We start from the raw sequence: 21,766 nt of genomic DNA on the forward strand, positions 1-21,766 counted from the left end.
AAGGATATAAAACAAAGTTTGATTCGGGTTTTTTTAATTCAAATTTCAGAGTCAGAAATCAAAGTCAGATTAGGGTTTTGGAAAACTCGACCCACCACAAAGGGTTTCAGAAAATAAGAATTAAATCATTATTATTTTCAAAAATAATTAGTGATAATCTCATTTTACTAACTATTTTTTAAAATAATAAAAATCCAATTCTTATTTTATTTTCTAAGGTTCCAAACAGACCTAAGTTTAAGTGAATTATAACAGATCGTTACACGTGTTAGAAGACCGCAGCAGGCCCGATGTGGCTACGCCCATGACACGCATTTCACGATATGAGAGCATCGCTTGGATTACACGTTCAGAAATCAAAACTTGTGCCAACGTGCTCTGAAGAGTCGGCCTGCAGACCAATCGTAAATGATACAGAAAGAATCAGCATTCGATATTTGCTCATCAAGATCAGTAAAATACTCTGCAACGAGAACAAGATTAGAAAACTATCAAGATGGGTAAACATACTGTGTTTCCGCCTTTTAACTCATCGGATTCCAAATTTATAACTCAAAACATAACAGATGGTGAAGAGGTGCAGCAAGGGCTGCACTAACAACTTCCCTAGGACACATACTCCATTTCTTTTCCCTTTCAACTTCAGAGGGATACAATTCAGAACACACCAGGTGGTGAAGAGGTGCAATGGATCACCAACCTAAAAAAAGCTACAATAACTCCGATAATCTGCGGTTGCTTCCTGGACAATATTGTAAACAATGAAAACCACTTGTTTCATAGAGAGATGACACCATATTCAGTGGCTTCTGCGATAAACTCTACAAAAAACTCCTTGTCATACTGAGTTTGGCGGAATCTAAACTGTTTTTGCGGTGGCTATACAAGGTTCCAATATCTACAGCCAAGATGAGGCAAAATCATAGCCTTTTACCTTCATTGAGCGTCAAGGAAATGGTCCAAATGGTACCACTTGACCGAAAATGAAGGTGCTCAACCTGGAACCATCTGCATCAGTGACCAAAAAAATCAGAAACCAACCAAAAATCAAGGAAGAAGAAAGAAAAAAACAGAATGCAGTACAGAGACCTTCTCATGACAACATGCCACCAAGCTCCAAGAATACCAAAACAATTATTTTTGTACCAGCAGAATATTCAAACATACCATAAAAAGCCATGCACAAGTCTAACATCTAAAGATTAAGTCACACTAGACCAAAATCACAACACACAACTTGTCATATAAATGTCATAATGAGTCAAAAAAGAGCTCTAATGTATCTTGTCACATATCTAAAGAAACAAGGATAAGGAGAGACATCCTGTGCGGAATATTTCAAAGATTGGTGCTATGATGGGAAGAGAGAAAAATAACAGCACACTGAAAGAACTTACTACCAGCTTCGAGGCAGCTCTGCTTTTCAAAGTCATCAATGCAGCTTCTGCAAATGCTTGGGCTGCATCTGCATCAGCCTCTGCTTCCTCTGCCTCCCTCATTGCTTCTTCAGCTGCTAACATGGCTGCTTCTGCCTCGGCAACAGCTTGAGCAGCAGATGCAGCAGCTTCTGCCGCTGTCATGTTTCTCAATTTTGCAAGGTCGGCATCAATCTGAGATTTAGTGAGAGGCCTGAACTCGTCTTTCTCGGTTGCTCTAGAAAGGTCTCTGTGCCTTCCTCCATCCATTAAGATACCAGAGCTTCTCGCTTCCAAAAATGTCGAAGGACTTGGAGCAATCCGATATTTACGCTTTACCTAAAAATTTCCTATCAAAATACTTCAGGATTTTGAAGGCCGGAAGAACATGCAGTCAAAAACTATTGTCAAGATGGTACCATGTACTTGAGTGGAGAAGAAGTAAACTACCATAAGATGTCTCTTTTGGTAAAAAGACAAAGGCATCACAGCAGGCAAAGAAGAAGATAGAAAACAACCAACGTCAACAACTAATATAAGCCTGATAAACACATATGCTTGTTCGCTACTTTCGCGTGCTTTCTTAATGAATCTCTTAGGAGTCCAGAAGCATCTACTTGTCCAACTGTACCAACCTAAAAGACTCACCATGTAAAATTTTAAGTAACATCACCTTAATTAATTTTCCACTTGCTGTCAAAGCTTTTAGTTTAGATGACAACAGGCTCTTGAAATTAGGAGGTGCGCCATACTGTTCCTGCAATAACCCAGGCATAGAAGATCTTAAACAACAACCTCTTACTAGGGGAAAGTGGAATCTCATGTATATTTTAGCTTGCTTTTGTGTAATTGGGAAGAGAGAGAAAGAGAGAGAGGCTTTAAAATAGTAGTTTCCACTTATAATAAATAAAAACAAGGTAAATTAGAGTCAACATTTTGCCTAAATATGTTTTGCCCTGATCAAATTCACAGAACTTTCAAACCAGTTGGATAAGTAGAGAATTGGGTATTTCTTTGAAAGATGTTATTAAGCTTTTCTTCTAAACTTTCATAAGTTGTTTTATACAACAAGGGGGAAGAGGCCAAGCCTCAGCCCACTGGTGGGAGGCAGAGAGATTCCCCCACTGACTGCATGCTGAGAGATGCACCCTTTTTTGCAACAGAGTCTGAAATGCTATTAACAGATTTAAATTTTTTTCCATTTGACCAGATCTTTTGTTTCCTGATTCAGCTTCCAATAAGACACAAAAATCACATTGATTCCCATAACTGGGAGGAAGGGAAAAGATAATTTTTCTTATTTCAACTATACAAAATAGTGAGAAAAAATAACTTCATTTTACCCTGACAAAAACCTTAGGGCATTAATTTACTTATCATTTTTTTCTGAAAAAAAATGAGAATTCCATTAAAGAAGTGGGAAATACAAGAAGATAAGATGAAAAAGTTTTCATTTTATGCTAAATATTTAAATATATATATATATTGTCCAATTCCACAATAAGAACAAAAAAGCAACTTTTACTTCCATAGGTCAAAGCACTAATTGCTAGAAAACCAGAAGAAGAGAAAAAAAAGAAACTTTTTGCAATAGAAAATTATGTCAAAAGTTATTTAGTTTACCAGAGAATAGTTTTTTCTCACTGTGGCATTAACTACTCTTAATGAGAAGGAAAACTAGAAAATAACAAATACCTCAATATACACTGCAATGGCAGTTTTATTAGATCCAGTGGGCTCCTTCAAACTGGTTATAGCTTCCAATATCAGATTGTCAAGCCTATAACATGAAAAGGAAATCCAATACAATACACAATAAATCAGTCATCTTAAATGCAAATGATGTAATTGACAGTAACAGTAAAAACAAGCACATTTCCGATTTTTATTGCCTTTTTAGAAAAAGAATAAAATAAAAACCAATGAACTGATACTAACGCCAGAATCCTAGCTTGATGGTAATCCTTGCTTTCCTTCACCAACTGATCTTATAACGTTTTGGAAAAAAACTAACAGAGAGAGAGAGAGAGAGAGAGAGACAGACAGACAGACAGAGGCTTATGGGTACTAGATAATATAACACTTAACCTTGAAATAGATTTCTTTGAGCCTGTGATTTGCAACATCCCACTGGAGACTGCCAGCGGCTTAGCATCAACAATGTCATCATCGTATCTCTCTACTGCAGTAATGATAGCCATTGGATTGTCATCATGATTGGGAATCTGCTGGCTCCTTTTCATTGCCAATCTAGCCCTCTCCCGAGATCCCCCTCCATTTGCAACAACAGTCATGTTCCGCCACTTGTCCTGAACAGAGAGGAATCTACTATATAATGCATATTCCAGCACCTAACATGGTTGAAACAAAATGGCTTCTGAAGTACTACGGATGGGTACAATCAAGTCCCATGATAAGATCAAATGCATCCTTCAATTAGTTCAACAGACCAACCATTGAAGGGCCCAAAATATGGATTACCTACTTACTAAAATATGAAATAAAAGCAACAAATAATTCAAATCCAACTTGCACATAACCTCTTATTAAGGAGCCTAGCTTTCCCGCAAGTGAATTATGAAAGAACCCAAATTTGAGGAGGAATCTAACATGTTCTAGATATTCATGTCATCTCACTATTTTGTTAAATTTTGTTCTTCAAGAGTATAATAACTTGCAACTACTGCAACGAAGAATTCAACCTACAAAATAGAGAGAGAAATGCATACCTTCAGATCCACATTCGAACGCAATGATAAGACATTACTGAACTCAGGATCTTTCAAGATAGTGCGCCACTTCCCTGGGCCATGCTTGACCACCCCAGCCTTCAGGGCAGCTTCTTCTTCTGCTGTCCACTTCTGCTTAGGAGCACCCATGAATTTGCAACCCAAGTACTTCCCAAAAACCTAAGCCAGCACAAGAATACTAAAAAACAAGTTACATAATGAAGATTTCTCCAAGAAGTACATGATTTAATGAGAACAGAGAAATTGTGCAAAAAATAGTGACTAAATCATTCAAAAATTACAGAAAATTATTGTCACCTGCATCAAGGATTACATAGAGACTCCCTCATACACTGAGAAACTAATTCTCCCATCTAGGAGGGCACTGAAATCCCAATAACATGAAAGACTACTAGTGAAACGATACATACTAACCCAATGAACCGATACAACTGTATCATTTGCAAAGAGAAAATCACTAGAAAGTTATTCTAGAAATCATAATTGACTTCCGGACTCCACTACTAGTATTTTCAAAGAGCACTCGAAAAGATGATGACCAGAAAAGACAGAGTAACCAGAAATGAGAATCCATGAGAAAATACCAAGAACAAAGTGTAAATCATCTCCTAATTTTTCAGAAATTCATAAAATACACCTGAAAGTGAAAGATAGCTCTCAAACGACATTGGCATGTCAGTCAACACTTTGTCAAATCTAGTTTCAGAAAAAAAAGTCACTCGATGAAAAGGGAAAACAAACAAAGAAAACGAAAACAAATTAGTTTGTTTCTTTACAAGTTAGGCTTAAATGAAATTCAAATTTGGCACAATATATTGACTAAAAAATATTACCATGGGTAACTGATATTTCAAAGCCTTGCGGGTCCATGAGAAGCATATATCGCCAAAATCTTCCATGTTATCGTAAGTTGATAAAAGGAAAAGAAAAACAAAAGCCGAAAAATGAAATATGCTTCAACAATAGCTAATAATTGAAAAAGCTAAAGAAACCCTAGTTCTCTAGAGAATCCGAAAACAACACTAAAACCAATAAATAATCCAAAATTTTGCGATAGGAGTAATTAAAACAAAAATGAATGAATGCCAATCAAACCGGTACAAGCAAAGACAACTTCCCCCTGAAAAACCCTAATTTTCGCATAGTCACGTTAACTCTAAAAAAACCCATCATTGACAACCATGACCGCACCAACACAATCCGAAATACAACTAAAAAAAAAATTAAAAAAAAAAATCATCAAACAAGATTGAAACAGAATTGATTTAACCACGCCAATCGACGAAATTTTCATAAGAAATAAATAAACAATCAGATAATCGACGTGGACTAATAAAGTCATATCCCAGGCAAGATCAAAATTATTTACCAAGCTTTCCGAGGAGAATTTTTAATTTGAAACCGTCTTTCTTCCTAATGCAGAGACGATACTGTTTCCGCTTTTTTATATGAACATGCTCACGTTCCCATTTTTTTCCAGTAATACGTAATTCCGAGTCACGGCTCTTATGTTCGCAGACAACGTGGGAACAGCGCAGAAAAAGGGGGGCTGTGCTGCCGCTTGTATGCGATTCTGAACTCTCTAAGCCAGAAGAAACCGCAGGGCTGAGAGGTCTGACGATGGATGTCTGAAGTCTATTGGAAATTTGATTCTGGGCCACGGTTTTCAGTATGTCCACTGAGTTCGGTGGATCAGCCAAATATGGGCCTAACTGTCTGGACAGAAATGAAAACAGAAAATTGGTTTTTTATTTTAATTTATTTAATATTTTTAAATTTTCTACTTCATTTATACTTCATGATTTAATATTTATTATATTAAATTATTTGGATTAAAATATTTTATCCCCCATAACTCCCACAAAAAATTGCCTATAATTTCTTCTTTCAAGGAGTAAATATAATATAGGTTTTTATTTTTTGTATTTTATCTATCTGAATTAATGATATTTAACTTTTGATAGTTGATAAATATAAGAATTAATAATTTAACATTAGGTTTTATAATGAATAAGTTGGTTTAGAGAGGAATATGAAGAGTTTCAGGCGAAAGATATAGTCTAAAATAAAATATTAAAATAAAATAACAAGTACCATGTGATCGCTTTATATCAAAGCCAGTAAAATAAGTAGGCCTAAAGCTTCTATGGAGAAAGATAATAACATTTGAATCTGAGTATATTGGTGCAACTTCTTCTGCCTGTCATGCAATTTGGTTTAGAAGACTATCAAAGTAACTCCATTTGGAACAAAGTGAAGCAACCAAAATTATCATAGACAACAAATCAACACTTGCTCTAACAAAGAATCCAGTGTTTCATGATCGATCCAAGTATATTGATACAAGATATCGTTTCATTCAAGATTGTGTTGAAAAAATGGAAGTTGATATGAAGTATGCAAAGTCACTTGATCAAACTCCTGAGAAATTCACAAAGTCTCCCAAATATAAAAGTTTTCAAAAGTTGAAAATGTTGATCGGTGTTCCAAATATATCAAGTGGGGTGTTAGATATTAAAATTGATTGAAATCAAATAATCAGTTGAGGGGGTTATTGTCATTTAAATGGTGCAAATAACATATCATTAGAAAGATATGCCTCTCTAGGTTCCAATTAATCAAACCATTCATTAATAGAATTTTTCTAAAATAAATTATTGCCAATTTACTACGGACAATATACTACCTATAGAGACATCTTTCAAATTTTGAAACATTTTAAACAAATTTTGCTAAGTGCAACGCTAGTACGTCTACTAACTGTATTATGAATCGTGGTATGCCGGTCTTATACTGAGCATAACTCTAATATGGCCCAAATTTCGGTGAACAGTTATTGCAAATATACTTATTACATATGTTACATAACATATTTGCGAGTGTCATAGACCGTATAACAAAGCATTATAGGTTTATAGGTGTTATATGATATAGAGGTATAAGTTTTTCGATACCTACAAACACCCTAAAATCCAATACAAAGTGACCATATCGATCGATACACGCTCCCTTATTGGCCGATACAATCTTTATATCTATAAAATCTAATACATACCACTTGTATATAATATGTATCGATGATATGCCCAGCCCTCTATATATAAAATGCATATTATTAAAAATCATGCCTATATATACTTTGAGACAAATTAAACCCTTGTGATACATATAAAATAATTTATGACTGAATTGTTAGAAGTTATAAAAAAATAAATTAATAGGTATATATCTAAAAATAAATATATTTTAATATCAGGAAATAATTTAAAATCAGATTAATTATTAATACGTAATTTGAACTTTGATTAAATGTGGAATATATTAAAAGCTATTTTTATTAGGTATTAATTGCACTTGATTTGGATCTCATGTTAACGCTTGGTCCACTTTTACAGATGTCGTCTTCCCCCACGGGCACGAGCAGCTCTTAGGAGCCTCTCATTCTCGTTAAGTCTCACAAGTAGCATTGAGGTGCCTATAAAATGCTCACAATCATAAGCATCTTTGATCCAAGACTTGAAACCTCGAATCACTATGGCACCCACTGGAACCGTCTTCTACTCCGCAGTTGGCCGCACCTGCTACGGCTTCGACATCTTTTCCGTCAACATCCCCGAGAAATTTGAAGGCGAACTGGAGAAATTCACCGAGCGGCGTCTTACCGACGGCGTCTCCGTGAACTTCAACAGTCAGTTCATCAACGAAGACGGGAGCCTCGTCTTCGTGTCTGAGCGAAGCGGCCGTGGGTTTGTGTACGTGTATCGCACGGAGAATCCCGAGCCTGAGCAGCTTCCTGCTATTCCCGGAAGTCTCTTCCATGACCGCCCTGTGCTGGGGAACGGTCGGCTGTACCTGGTGTCTAATCACGAACCGGCGGAGAATGTGCCTAGTTGCTGAACTGCTGTTTATTCTGCTGCTTTGATGGGGGAGAATAAGACGTTCCGGAGGTTGACACAGTACGGTACGGCCGATTTCAGTCCGGCGGTGTCGAGATCCGGCAAGTATATCGCCGTCGCGTCGTACTTTACGAAGAATTGGCAGCCATGGGACCCCAGGGATCAAAAAGAAAACCCTACGGATATTGTCGTTTACAGAGAATCTGATCCCTCACGACGCACTGTTATATGCGCTAACGGCGGTTGGCCATCGTGGTTGGGCGATTCAACGATCTTATTCCACCGGAAAGCGGAGGATGGGTGGTTTAGCGTCTTCAGAGTTGATTTGCCGGAGAAATTACCGGCCGACGGTGAATTCCTCGAACCAGAGAGAATCACTCCGCCGGGAGTCCATGCATTGACGCCTTCAGTGTCGCACAATGGCCAAAAGGTAACTCTTGTTACTCGGCGGCATGGGAGCTACTTAAGACACGTCGAGCTCTTCGACCCCGAAACCAAGTCGTTCCAGCAGGTGACGGAGCTGATCAATCCTACATCGAACCACTACAATCCCTTCTTCTCTCCCGACTCGGGAATCCTGGGTTACCACCGGTGCCGAGGCGACTGCGAGTCCGGCGAGCTAATAATACCGCATCTGGAGGAGATTGACTCCCCGGTGAAGGACCTTCGCATGATTCGAATCAACGGCGACTGCCCGTCTTTATCTCCGGACGACCGTTATGTCGCCACTAACCCCGACTTCGACATGGACTTCGATCGCGCTATGGGCATTCGGGTGATCAGAACATACGGGACGAAGAGATGATCGGTGCTGAACAACCAGATCGCGTTTTCTTTGGCGTGGAGCCCGACGGAGAAAGGGGTGTTGTACACATCCGTGGGGATGATCTTCCAGGGTTCAGATTACGGAGTCCACATAGCACGGGTGAAGTTCAACGAAGCTGATCTGACAGATGACAAAGTCGAGGTCCCTTCAGAGATGAATATCCTCACCGAAGAGAATACCAGCAATAACGCCTTTACCTCCGTCTCTCCGGACGGTAAATACGTGGTATTCCGGTCGGGAAGAACCGACAACAAGAACTTGTACATCATGGATGCCGTAGAAGGGGAGCACAACGGCGGCATCCGACAGCTGACTGACGGGGAATGGACCGACACGATGCCGAGCTGGTCGCCGGACGGAAAATACATAGCCTTCTCCACCAACCGGCACAACCCTTCGGAGTAGTTCTACAGCATTTATCTCATCCACCCCGACGGCACGGGGCTCCGCCGCGTCGAGACGCAGTGGCTACAGGGCTCCATCGACCGAACCATAGAGAAAGCCAACCACATGATCTTCGCTAACGATTCGCAGTGGGTAGTCTTCGCCGGCAACTACTGCGGAATATCGGCGGAGAACCTGTCGATGCCGTACCAGTTCCAGGCCTACGGCGACATCTACACCTGCAAGATCGACGGCACGGGACTCCAGAGGCTAACATGACAAATGTACGAGAATGGACCCTCCACTTGGCATCCACACGGCGAGAAGGAGTTGGGCTCCCTGTTGAAGAAGCCTGCCGATGGCGACAAGCTGGAAGGACAGTTCGAAGAAATCAAATGGCTGAACGTCGGCTTGCTGGAAAGATTCTAGAAGCCGAAAAGCTCCACTGGAACAGGGCTTCCCCCTGTGGATACTACAGGAAGTAGTAAAGCTTCCGCTTCTCCAAGACGCTATTGGGTATCTACCCATTGTGTGGCTCCATTTCTTTTAAATGTCACATTTATTTCCTCACTCATGGAGCTCGTCTTTCCCGTTCCTGCTTTGAAAAGATTTTTGTCTTTTTCTCTTCTGGCACTTGCTGGATGCTCTGTGGGTCTGGCCTCAGTAAAATCATCTCTAACTCTTGCTTTCATAACGACAAATCTTGTCATGCAATATCTATCAGCTGATGAGTCGTCTCGGTGTCCCTCTCACGACTTCTGATTTGTGTATCGTCGTTCCTGGGGGTTTAGTAAACAATAAACTCTGAGTTCACTCATATTATATAGTTCATTTTGATTAAGTTATAGTGGTGAATGACGCTCACGCTCGTTTCAAAGTAGCCGATCATCTACTCACGCGTATGTGCCTCCCCAGAAAAATATTTTCTGTTATTTACATTGTTCTCCCTCTTGGCATTCCTCTCATCGTCTTAAGTTAGAATTATGAGTGGTGAATTGTACCATACCAATACCCTTATGAAATGTGACATGAAACTTTCTAAAATGGAGGATGGAGTTAGAGTAGACCCGATTTTATTCAACAACCTTGTGGGAAGTTTGAGGTACTTGATTTGTACCAAGCCCGATATTTTGTTTTAAGTTAGAATTGTGAGTCGATTCATGGAAGATCCCTTTGGAATGTATAGGAAGGCAACGTGGAGGATTCTTCATTATCTTATAGGTACTTTTGACTATAAAATTTTTTATTCATCTTCAAATGAATTTGAATTGATGGAATATTGTGATAATTATTATGTTGGAGATATTGATGATAGAAAAAAACACTATTGGGTTTGTTTTTTGTTTGGAAAATAGAGTAATATTTTTGTGTTCCAATAAGCAATCCATAGTCACACTCTCAACATGTGAATCTGAATTTGAGTATGTTGATGCTGTCTAGAGGTTGGCCAATGCAACCTAAAAAATTAGTCGTTTAAGTACAGAAAGCCAACGTACTTAAGAGAGGTGGACTGAAATCTCCTCTGACACCCACCCCGCCCTTACCGCTCCCCACGGGATTCGAAGGAGGGACGTGGCGTGCCTAGCTCTGATACTATATCAAGAGGCTGACTAATACAACCTAAAAGACTAGTCGTTTAAGTGCGGAAAGTCAACCTACTCAAGAGAGGTGGACTGGAACCACCTTTGACAACTGCAACTTCTTTTGCATGTCATACAATTTGGTTAAGAACACAATTAAAGCAACTCCATTTAGAACAAAGTGAAACAACCAAGACTATGATAGACAACGAATCAACACTTACTCTTACAAAAAATCCAGTGTTTCGTGATCGATCAAGGCATATTGATACCAGATATCATTTCATTTGGGAGTGTGTTAAAAAAATGGAAGTTGAGATAAAATATGTAAAGTCATTTGATCAAACTGTTGGCAAATTCACAAAGCCTCTCAGATATGGAAGTTTTCAGAAGCTGAAAATGTTGATCGTTATTGCAAAGATATCAAGTTTTAGAGGGGGTGATGGATATTAAATTTGATTAGTATTAGAGAATCAATTGAAGAGGTTATTCTCATTTAAATGGTGGAAATAATATATCATTGGAAATATATGCATGTCTAGGTTCTAATGAATTAAACCATTTATGAATTGAAATATTTTAGAATAAGTTATTTCAAATTTACTATAGGTTGTTCAATAAAACCGAAAATGTATGCATCCATTGATTAATGTCTTTTGGTGTAATATGATGCATCTATTAATTAATTTTTTTTGTGTGATAAAATGCATCTATTGATTAGTGTATTTTGGTCTGATAAGATTCATATAGAAAAAATAATTTGTTACAAGTCATTAAATGTTGAAGTGTCTTTTGAGTAGTATAAATACCCATGTACTCAAGTTTTGAATAAGCAATCAATTGTAACAAGAGTTATTTTTATCTTTTGTATCTCCTTGTCTTTCTTTGAGTTGTTTGCCCACCTTTGTTTCCAATACTTCCTTTGTGAATATAAAGATACACGAAGTTTGAGGAGAGGCAAGTGAGAACAATGAAGTCCACACGGTGGGTTCTCTTCACAGTTCCTTCTGTTGGTCATTCAAATAGGAAAAAACAAAGAGGTCACTTCACATATTTACTCTTTATCGGAGCTGATCACCATACTTGACTCAGCAAGAGATCTAATTATGTGCTCGTCGATATTTGACACAGTAGAGCGATTCAAACTCTTTAGTTTAGTGGAAGAATCTCATTATCTACGAAGTTGGATAGTGACACATGGGTAATTTAATTTTCATTACTAATTATTGGTTAATCCATGGTAACTCGATATTGAAACAGTTGAGACTAAAGCATATAAAAAAATCTTTTTTGGGTTTCTTAATTTGATAAATATTCTTTAATTTTTTTAGTTCTTTGATTTAGTTTAGACTTTCGAGAATATTATCAAAACCAACGAGACCTGATGATTGACTTGGGTGAACTCGGAGGTGACTCGGTTCAATTACATAATTCAAATCTTAGATGAGTTTTTACTATATAAAGTTGAGTTGGGTCAATGCGAGTTCAGCTTAATCATTTGTATGGTCCCCGTTAGCTACCCATTTTTCCTTTGATCTTCGCTCTACTTTTCTCATTCTCCATGTTATCTTTTCTGCATGGGCCCGAGTCTTGTCTCGACGAAATCAGAAATCTTGGGTTTCATGTCTGCATCGAGCAAGAGTTTCTAGCTTTCAGGTCTCGGTGAAGCCACATCAGTTTAAGATCCAAAAAAAAAAAATCTTTCACGAGGAAAGAAATAAGTTAAAGAGGAAAAAGGAGAAGAGCCATAAATGCAGGAGCAATGGTTACGGTAACCAGCACGACTGCGAATTCGTGCATCTCGACTTGAAAAGTCACCACCGACGTTGGTGCTCTGAACTACGAGTTCAGCTCCATGGCCCATTCAGCTTAGATTTTGCAGCAGAGAAAGACCCATTAAACAGACGGATAACTAGAGCCTCCAGTTTGCTACAGTAAACAAGAGTCCCAGAGTCAAAGTGGGACGATGATGATTTAACATGAAAAGCCATCAAAATCTACATTCCCGCCACTCTACAGAGTATAAGCAGCACTTGTTATTTGAATGAAAATTCGAGAAAGGAAAATCTCACGGGAGAAGCCATTATTGATTCATGGGAAGTAACTTTAAAAAAAAAAAAGCAAAGAAAAGCAGTTTCTAAAAGAAATATCATGTACGTTTTCCTTTCCGATTAACGTAGCCATGGATAACTTACCGAAAAGTACTCTTTTCCTTCATCTTGATCAAGTATGCGCTCAAGGCTGAGATTAGAGTTGTCCGAGCTCTATTGCTCTTACCTCCTGCTCCAGAAATCAAGAACAATTAAACTAAAAAAAATAGACCAGATTTTTCAGTAGTAACAATAACTCTTTCAATCTATGAAAAGCTTACCTTCTGTCGGCGGAGAAGGTGGTGAAGGTTGACAAAAACGGTAAAGCTCGAACATCAAATTACAGCTCGATCGCAGAACCCTTCCTCCTTTCCCAAAACAACAGTAGAAGAGATCAGAAATAGTTCCATTGAGACGGCTATAACAGTTATCAAGCCATAGATCTCTGGTGCACTGTACAAGCACGTATAACTTGCCTGTTAAATGTGCCTAATTACCAATTTATACTTTCTCTTTTAAACTTCTAATTAAAGTAGACAAAGGAGTCAATAGGTGGGATCGAGCCAAGGTCTGTTAGAATCCGTAATAGTAAATTCTAATCCAGAATTTACAACATGTTAGAATATTAGGATTGAAAACATACCTGGATCCATTCCGTGACTTTGGTCTTCTAATGCGGAATTTACTGTGACGAACGATAAGAACGGATATTGATGTTGTGGTCTTCCTCAACTAAATCGCCTTATTCCTCAATGGGACCTTCGTCTCTCTTTCAGATAGGGAGAAGGGAAACTGTGTCTGATTTAGTATATTGGGGACCATAGCCATGTTGTGTCTCCTTATATAGGGTTTCCATAATTCCCTATGGTATCTACTCAATTGGCCCATATTCATGGCCCATTTCTTAATGGACTTAACAAAATTAGATCACTCAATTTCAACCCATTCCATTAAAAATAGAAAATATAATTGCATAATAAATATGTTATCCAAATTAGAATAGGAAATGTGAATTTCCTAACAAGGTCGAGATCAAGTTCCAGCCTGGTTCGACCGCTAAGACCTAGATTGGTGCTCGAGTTCAAGCCTCTACTATTCTCAAGCTCAATTTTAAACATTTTTTATGAACCTAAACCCCTCGTCGTTCCCTTCTAAGTAGAAGTTTGATGACGGTGGAGGACACCACACCCTTGTCTCTTAGTTTCACCTAAACCCCTCTTGATTCTCAGTACCATGCCCTTGTCTCTTAGTTCCACCTTAAAATACAAGGTTGATGATAGTGGAGGGCACCACTCCCTTGTCTCTTTGTTCCACCTAAACCCCTCTTCATTCCTTATCTCTTAGTTCCACCTTTAAACCTTGTCATTAACTTCTAAGTAGAAGGTTAATGACGACGGAGGCACCACACCATGTCTCTTAGTTCCACCTAAACCCCTCGTCATTCTCGACACCACACCCATGTCTCTTAGTGCCACCTTTCGTTTTAAATGACAAGGAGGGTAGGGGATTCTTCATGTTCCTCTCCCTTGGCCTGTTTAACTCTTTAATTACAGCTCACCCCACCCTAATTAAAATCAATCTATCGAGTAACTTGTACAACTTGTTCCATATATTAATTTGTTTTTTCTCTAGTATCCCTAAACCCTATTACAGTCAAAGAGTTGACAACTCCGCAAATTGAGGATCATAGCACGGAGTATTAGAGTAACCAATAAAATAATGCCACGTTATTTATAAATTATTTTTGAAATTTAAACACATTAATTTCATACGTTATATATAAACTACATGGCATAATTTTTTATTGGCCAGTCCTTGTTAATGAGAATCATGAACATGCATTCGGACTAGAATACTCACCCGATCGTGTCGCCTGGCACGCGGCTCATGTGCAGATTAAATATTTTATTAAAACTGGCCATTTTAATATTTATATTTATACTCAATCTTGAAAGTTCGTCTTATATCGATTATGAAGTTGGCTTTCCAGTAGTCTTCCTTTATTTAGTCTTCACCAACCCAATTTTCAGATCAGGAATGCGATCTCTGCAATAAAATAGCAATTTTTATACATTCTATATGACGCCAACTGGTTCCGGAGGGATTCTACAAAGCCAGTGCAAGGGAAACGGAGGTTGTCACTCCACTCAAATCTCTCATAAAGCCAATGGGTCTCACCGGAACTGTTGTCTTCTCCACCGTCGGCCGGCCTTTCTTCGGCTTTGACATATTTTCTGTAGAAATACCGTCAACGTTTGGTGCTCACACCACAGTGGAGCTTGTGGAACGTCGAATAACAGACGGGACGTCTGTAAACTTCAACGGTTACTTCGTTGATGAGAGGGGCACAGTGGTGTTCATTTCAGAACGCACTGGTTCGCCCCTGGTGTACGTGAGCCGGCCGGGAAGTCTGGTCCCCGAGCCGCTCCCCTCCATCGACGAAAGCTTCTTTCATGATCGCCCCGTGATGAAAAACGGACGTTTGTACTTGGTTTCTAATCACGAACGTCCGGAGGAGCTGCCGAATTGCTGGACGGCGGTTTACTCGACCAGTTTAGCTGATGGAAATACGAATTTCCGGCGGCTGACGCCATTCGGCGTAGCCGATTTCAGTCCGGCTGTCTCGAAATCAGGGGAGTTTGTTGCAGTTGCTTCTTATGGTTACAATCGGTGGAGTACTAGTGATTACACCGATCATAAGACTGATATTGTTGTGTTTGAGGAATCTGAACCTACTCGGAGGACGATAATTTGCAGAAAGGGCGGGTGGCCGACGTGGTTCGGAGATTCGACGATCTTCTTCCACCGCCAGGGCGACGATGGATGGTGGAGCATTTACAGAGTGGACCTGCCGGAGAACTTCCAAGATCTCGGCGATGTTTTGGAAGCACGTAGGGTTACACCTCCGGGAGTCCATGCATTCACTCCTTCAGTCTCGCACGACGGAAAGCGAATCGCTGTCGCCACTCGCCGGGCGGGCAGTAAGCATCGACACATCGAGATTTTCGACGTGGAAACGGAGTCGCTTCACCGTGTAACGGAGACCATAAACCCCACCATCAACCATTACAACCCGTTCTTCTCCCCCGAGTCAGGGTTACTGGGTTACCATCGTTTCAGAGGAGTGAGCGATTCCGGCGAGCGGACTATGGTTCCGCATCTTGAACAAGTAAAGTCGCCGGAGAAAAACCTTAGACTGCTACGAATTAATGGAAACTGCGCCTTGTTCTCTCCAGACGGCCACTTCATCGTATTCAATCCCGATTTCGATACCGGCTTCGATCGCAACTCCGGAATTCGTATAATAAAAACCGATGGATCGAAGCGTTGGACTGTTCTGAAGGACCGGATCGTGTTCTCCACGGCTTGGAGCCCGAGCGAGAAAGGAGTGATATTCACGTCAGCCGGAATGGTCTTCGACTCCATCAAATCCTCTGTTCAGATCGCTCGAATCGAGTTCAAGGAAGCAGACTTAACCGACGACAGGGACGAAGTCCCCGCCGTAGTGAAGATCCTTACCCGAGAAGAAACCGGGAACAACGCGTTCCCATCGGTGTCGCCAGACGGAAAGTACGTCGTCTTCCGCTCTGGCCGATCCGGCCACAAGAACCTGTACATCATGGACGCTGTGGATGGCGAATTTCACGATGGCGGAGTCCGACAACTGACGGACGGCGCGTGGACGGACACGATGCCCAGCTGGTCCGCGGACGGTGAACTCATAGTCTTCTCCTCGAACCGCCAAAACACCGCTGACGCGGAGTCTTACGCTATTTACCTCATCCGTCCGGACGGTACGGGCCTCAGGCGTGTATACGTGGCGGGTCCAGAGGGATCTGCCAAAGCCGACAACGAGAAAATCAATCACGTAGTGTTTTCGGCTGACGGCGAGTGGCTCATCTTCACGGCCAATCTCGCCGGAGTGTCAGCGGAGTCGGTATCGATGCCGCAGTTGTTTCAGCCATTTGGGGACATATTCGCGTGTAAGATAGACGGGACCCATTTGATGAGGCTGACGTGGACGGCATTTGAGAATGGGACCCCTGCTTATCATCCAATAGGAGAGAACGACGTGGGAAGCGTGGCGCCTTGGGCCGCCGACTTCGATGAGGTGGAAGGACAGTTCGAAGAGCTGAAATGGTTACAACATATCTAACCGTTAACTTTGTTAAACAAGGGCCAAAACGAGATCAGATATTTATGCTAAATTGCAATCGAATGATTAGCGTGCTTAATATCTTACCATGCTGCAATTTTACGACTTGTATGGATTTTTATCATTTTCATGTAGGGTCGGGGATCGGGATCAGGTTCGGGTTTACCATAACATCAGATATTTATATTAAATTACAATCAAATGACGAGTCTGCTTAATATCATATGATGCTGAAATTTTACAAATTATATGGATTTTTATCATTTTCATTCAGGGTGGGAACGGGTCTAGTTTACCACAATTCAAACTCGTACCCGATCCCCGAACCTAAAATCTGAACACAAAAAAACTCGATCTATCAAACCCAAACCTGACCCAATTACCATCCTTTTAACCATATCCCCTCTCTGTCCCCATAAAATCGACTTAAACCCAATCCATATCTTTGTCTCATATGTGGGTTGAGTTACAGTCGGGTGTGGGTCAGATTTGGAAAACCTGTCATTGACCTAAAACCCATAAGGTTTTCTTTTCCCTGCCCCACAAGTAAAATAACAAACTTGAACCGGGGTTTTTCAGGTCAGGTCAGGTCAAGTTTCCCATAAAACCTGACCTATTGCCGACCCTATTTTCATTGGATTTGAATCAAGTTCTATGGAGTTCCCCCCTCCCCCATCTGATATTGTAGGGATAGACATACCTCAAAATGAAAAAAAAAAAAAAGAGAGAGTTCCTAGAGGCTTCCTATGCAAGGGGATCCCATTCTTCTTCCGTGAAGAGCAGGGTCTACGCTTCCCATTGAGTAATAGAGAAAGGGAAAGAGGGCCCCTCCCTCTTTTCTTTCGACTAAAAGTTTGAGACATGGAGAATAGTTCAGCGTTCCCCCAACCCCAATTGCTCCATACTAAAAATAAGAAGGGGAATAGAAGACTACCTGAAATGGCTCCTAAAGTCAATGAAGTAGCTTCAACAAGAATTCATTTTGATCTAACTTAACTAGAAGAGTGTTGGATCATAAACTTGATCCAGAATTCAAACCCAACTTAATGAAACTTCAAGATTAAGAGATAAGTCTATAGCTAAGTCGGTGTTCAAAAGATAAGGTTGTAGTGCTGGCAAGAAACTTGGAGAAGATTCAAGATAAACAATAACGTGTGTGGCAATAAATTTGTCATATAATAGAGTTTTATGTGGTGATTATTCACCTTTGATATCTATAAATACTACTGTAAGCTATGTAAAATGATAAGAAGAAGATAGAAGAATACAAAAAGAGTTATAGTAACCCTTCTTTTCTTCTGTTTATGTTTCTAAAATTTCAGAATGTAACAAAGACATTAAAAAAAACCAGAGAGCAAAAATGTCATTTAATTTTCAACAGTGGTATCAGAGCCATAAACCTAGTTTCAAAGATTCCTGAGACGTGTCTCAGCATGGAGTGTAGTCAAGGTCGTCCATTTATGTCTAGCATACTTGAATGAACAACTATAATAACTCTAAATGTTATGGATTACTTCATATATTTGCCATTTTTCTCAACAAAGGAAACTTCTGAAATTTGTTTCAAAGTTTATACCTTATCAAATCGAATTTAAGTAACAAGAATACGAAATTTTTATTTCACACTAAGACTATGGAAAAGAAATCCTGAAAAAGTTTTAGATGGAGAATTGCAAGCCAACAAACACATCGATGGAATACGGAATTAAAATGTCCAAGCATGAAGAAGGAAAAAACGTAGATCCAACATTTTTTAAAAGTTCGGTTGGAAGTTTACGTTATCTAGCCTATACAAGGCCTGATATCCTTTAGCAGTTGGATTGGTCAGCCGTTACATGGAATTTTCAACATCCATCCATTTTAAAGCATCAAAGAGAATTCTTCGCTATTTGAAAGGTATTATTGACTTAGGCTTGTTCTATTCAGTTTCTAAAAATTACAAGTTTATTGGATATAGCGATAGCAATTGGGGTGGAGACATAGGTAACCGAAGTGTACTACTAGATTCGTATTTTTTATAGGAAATACTATTTTCACATGGATGTCAAAGAAATAACAGAATTTCACATTGTCCACCTGTGTAGCAGAATATGGTGCAACTATTTCATGTGTTTGTCATGTAATTTGGCTCAGAAATCTATTGAAAGAGAAAGGATTAACACAAGAAGAGCCGACCAAAATCTATATCGACAATAAGTCAGCCATTGCTCTAGAAAAGAATCCAGTATTCCATGACCGAAGCAAACACATCGATATTCGCTACCACTATATAAAAGAGTGCATTGCAAAAAAGGATGTGCAAGTTGAATATGTGAAGTCACAAGATCAAGTTGGTGATATTTTTACCAAACCACTGATAAGCGAAGACTTCACAAGATTAATAAATTTACTTAGAGTCACAGGATCAAGTTTAAGAGAGGGTGTTGGATCATAAATTTGATTCATGATCCATAATCCATAATCAGAACCCAATTTAAGAAAACTTCAAGATAAAGAGATAAGTCAATAGCTAAGTCGGTGCTCAAAAGATAAAATTGTTGTGATGGCAAGAAACTTGGAGAAAAATCAAGATAAACAATAATGTGTGTGGCAATAAATTTGTCATATAATAGAGATTTTTGTAGTGATTATTCACCCTTGATGTCTAAAAATACCACTGTAAGCTATATAAAATGAGAAAAAGAAGATAGAGAATAATACAGAGAGTTATAGTCACCCTTCTTTTTCCGTTTATGTTTTTGAAATTTCAAAATGTAACAGATATGTTAGGGAGAACTAGAAAGCAAAAGTGTCATTTTAATTTCCACCAGAGAGTTAGGTTTCAATAAACTAAACTCCAACACTCGCCTAACTTATTGTCATTCTTAGTGGAGAGTCGAGAGGAAGTAGAAGAAGAGAGCCCGTGTATTGAAGGTGGAGACAACCCATGGAAGAATCAAGCTGCACGATTTCGTTCGAAACTCTTGGATGATTGTCTTTTCCCATCCAAGTACTTGGAGTATTCTGTTTTCTATGCTCTCAGTGTGACAGATTTCCCTTCTGTGACTTCTAGGCAGATTTTTTCGCCATTTTTGGTTAGAGTGATCTTCTGGGTTTTTCTTGTTTGCTTTCTCATTCAATTTTGTATGCGATGGTGCAGGAAACTTCAGTCTTGTGTGCACGACGGGGTAGGGGAGAAAGGCGGCCTACGATCTATAATTCGAAGGACAGGAAGTGAAGCTTCTTGGTCTCTCTTGTGATGATGTTAATTCTCAGAAAGAGTGGATCAAGGATATTGAAGCTTATATTGTAAGAACAAACAACAGTTAGTTCTCTCTGTTTATGGGCTTTTAACCAAATTACCCATTTTAAAAAACTTATTTCGATAAATGACGTCACTTTGAACTTATTTTGAAAAATACCCAACTTTGACTGGTCTACTGTATGTACAGTCAAATGTGACACGGAAGCTCTATTTGATTACGTCTTGCCATGTCATAAGTACTGTGTAAGTAGATAGACACATTGACTACCACATCACCATTCCGACCTATTAGCAACCAAATAAGATGCCACATCATTAAATGACAAAAAAATTGAATAAAAATATTTTTTATTTTAAAAATCAAATTTATAAACACACATTTTTATGAATAAAAAAATTGATTTTAAAAATTTGGTAATAAAAAGTGTATTCATAAATTTGATTTTTAAAAACAACAAAATTTATTCAATTTTTTTGTCATTTAACGGCATGGCGTCTTACCTGGTAGATGATGTGTCGAAATAGTGATGTGGCATCGATGTGTCTATTTACTCACATAGTATTGATGACATGGCAACACGTAATCAGTCAAACCTTACGTGTCACATTTGACAATACACATGTACATTGGACCGGTCAAAATTGGGTATTTTTGAAAATAAATTCAAAGTATTTTTCAATAACTTCAAAGTTGGGTCTTTTTGAAAATACATTCAAAGTGACGTCTCTATAAATTTTTATAAATGGGTAATTTGGTAAAAAGCCCTTAATTCTTCCGTATTTGCTTCCTTCTAAACCACCTCTTCCTTTGCTTATTTCCGATTCGTGATGGTACTTTTGTCTTCAAATTTGATTACTGTATTTACTTGCGTGCAGCAGGGGAGCAAGCTGAGCTAACCCATCACAGCCGATCCCAACAGAGAGGTTATCAAGCAGCTGAACATGGTCGACCCGGACGAGAAAGATGCAGCGGGAACTCAGCTTCCCTCGCGCGCCCTTGACGTTGTCGGACCAGACAAGAAGATAAAGCTGAGTGTTCTTTACTCGGCGACGACTGGGAGAAACATGGATGAAGTGATGGGGGTTCTGGATTCACTCCAGAAGAATACCAAATACAAGGTCGCCAGTCCTAGAAATCCGGCGAGCCCGTCGTCATCTCTGTTATGAAACGAAGACAATAAAGAGAATAAAGAGACAGTAAATACGAAAGAGACAAGGATTTTACGTGGTTCGGCAAATTTCCTTTGTCCACGGGAGCTGCAGAGATTTTATTATAATGGAGGAATCACAATACAATGTGGGGGAAGAGTTCAGACTCTTCTCTCTTTTTTTCCGTAGCGACAAGTTCAGACCCGAGAACCTGCACTCTGCTGGCCACGGCGTCGAGCAGCAGCACCGTCCCGAGCCTCTGTTCTTCCGGCAGCA

The 21,766-nt window shown here is 39.4% G+C and overlaps 2 protein-coding genes and 1 pseudogene across 3 annotated transcripts; 2 read left to right on the forward strand and 1 right to left on the reverse strand.

Annotated features, from left to right (window-relative positions):
* Positions 1-462: 462 nt before the first annotated feature.
* On the reverse strand, positions 463-5,757 carry LOC137959260 (telomere repeat-binding factor 1-like). 2 transcript variants are annotated; one of them, XM_068806645.1, is made up of 7 exons: positions 5,535-5,757; positions 4,145-4,324; positions 3,504-3,724; positions 3,111-3,195; positions 2,089-2,172; positions 1,401-1,754; positions 463-1,008 (listed from the first exon to the last, which is right to left on the reverse strand). In XM_068806645.1, exons 2-7 carry the CDS (start codon positions 4,292-4,294, stop codon positions 994-996), a joined length of 909 nt encoding a protein of 302 aa, XP_068662746.1. In that variant the 5' UTR covers positions 4,295-4,324; positions 5,535-5,757; the 3' UTR covers positions 463-993. The 2 variants fall into 2 exon arrangements, with proteins under 2 accessions (XP_068662746.1, XP_068662745.1); XM_068806644.1 differs by having other exon boundaries at positions 1,398-1,754.
* Positions 5,758-8,086: 2,329 nt separating this feature from the next.
* LOC137959679 (uncharacterized) lies at positions 8,087-9,292 on the forward strand. Its single transcript, XM_068807012.1, has 2 exons — positions 8,087-8,836; positions 8,957-9,292. The coding sequence occupies exons 1-2, from the start codon at positions 8,087-8,089 to the stop codon at positions 9,290-9,292; spliced, it is 1,086 nt and encodes a 361-aa protein (XP_068663113.1).
* Positions 9,293-15,108: 5,816 nt separating this feature from the next.
* Positions 15,109-21,522, forward strand: LOC137959680 (uncharacterized; annotated as a pseudogene).
* The last annotated feature ends 244 nt before the right edge of the window (positions 21,523-21,766 follow it).

Source organism: Aristolochia californica, unplaced genomic scaffold (genome assembly GCF_029961685.1).
Source record: "Aristolochia californica isolate CCGP_79_NKW_82.1479 unplaced genomic scaffold, dmAriCali1.0.hap1 SCAF_3, whole genome shotgun sequence".
Taxonomy (NCBI): Eukaryota; Viridiplantae; Streptophyta; class Magnoliopsida; order Piperales; family Aristolochiaceae; genus Aristolochia; species Aristolochia californica.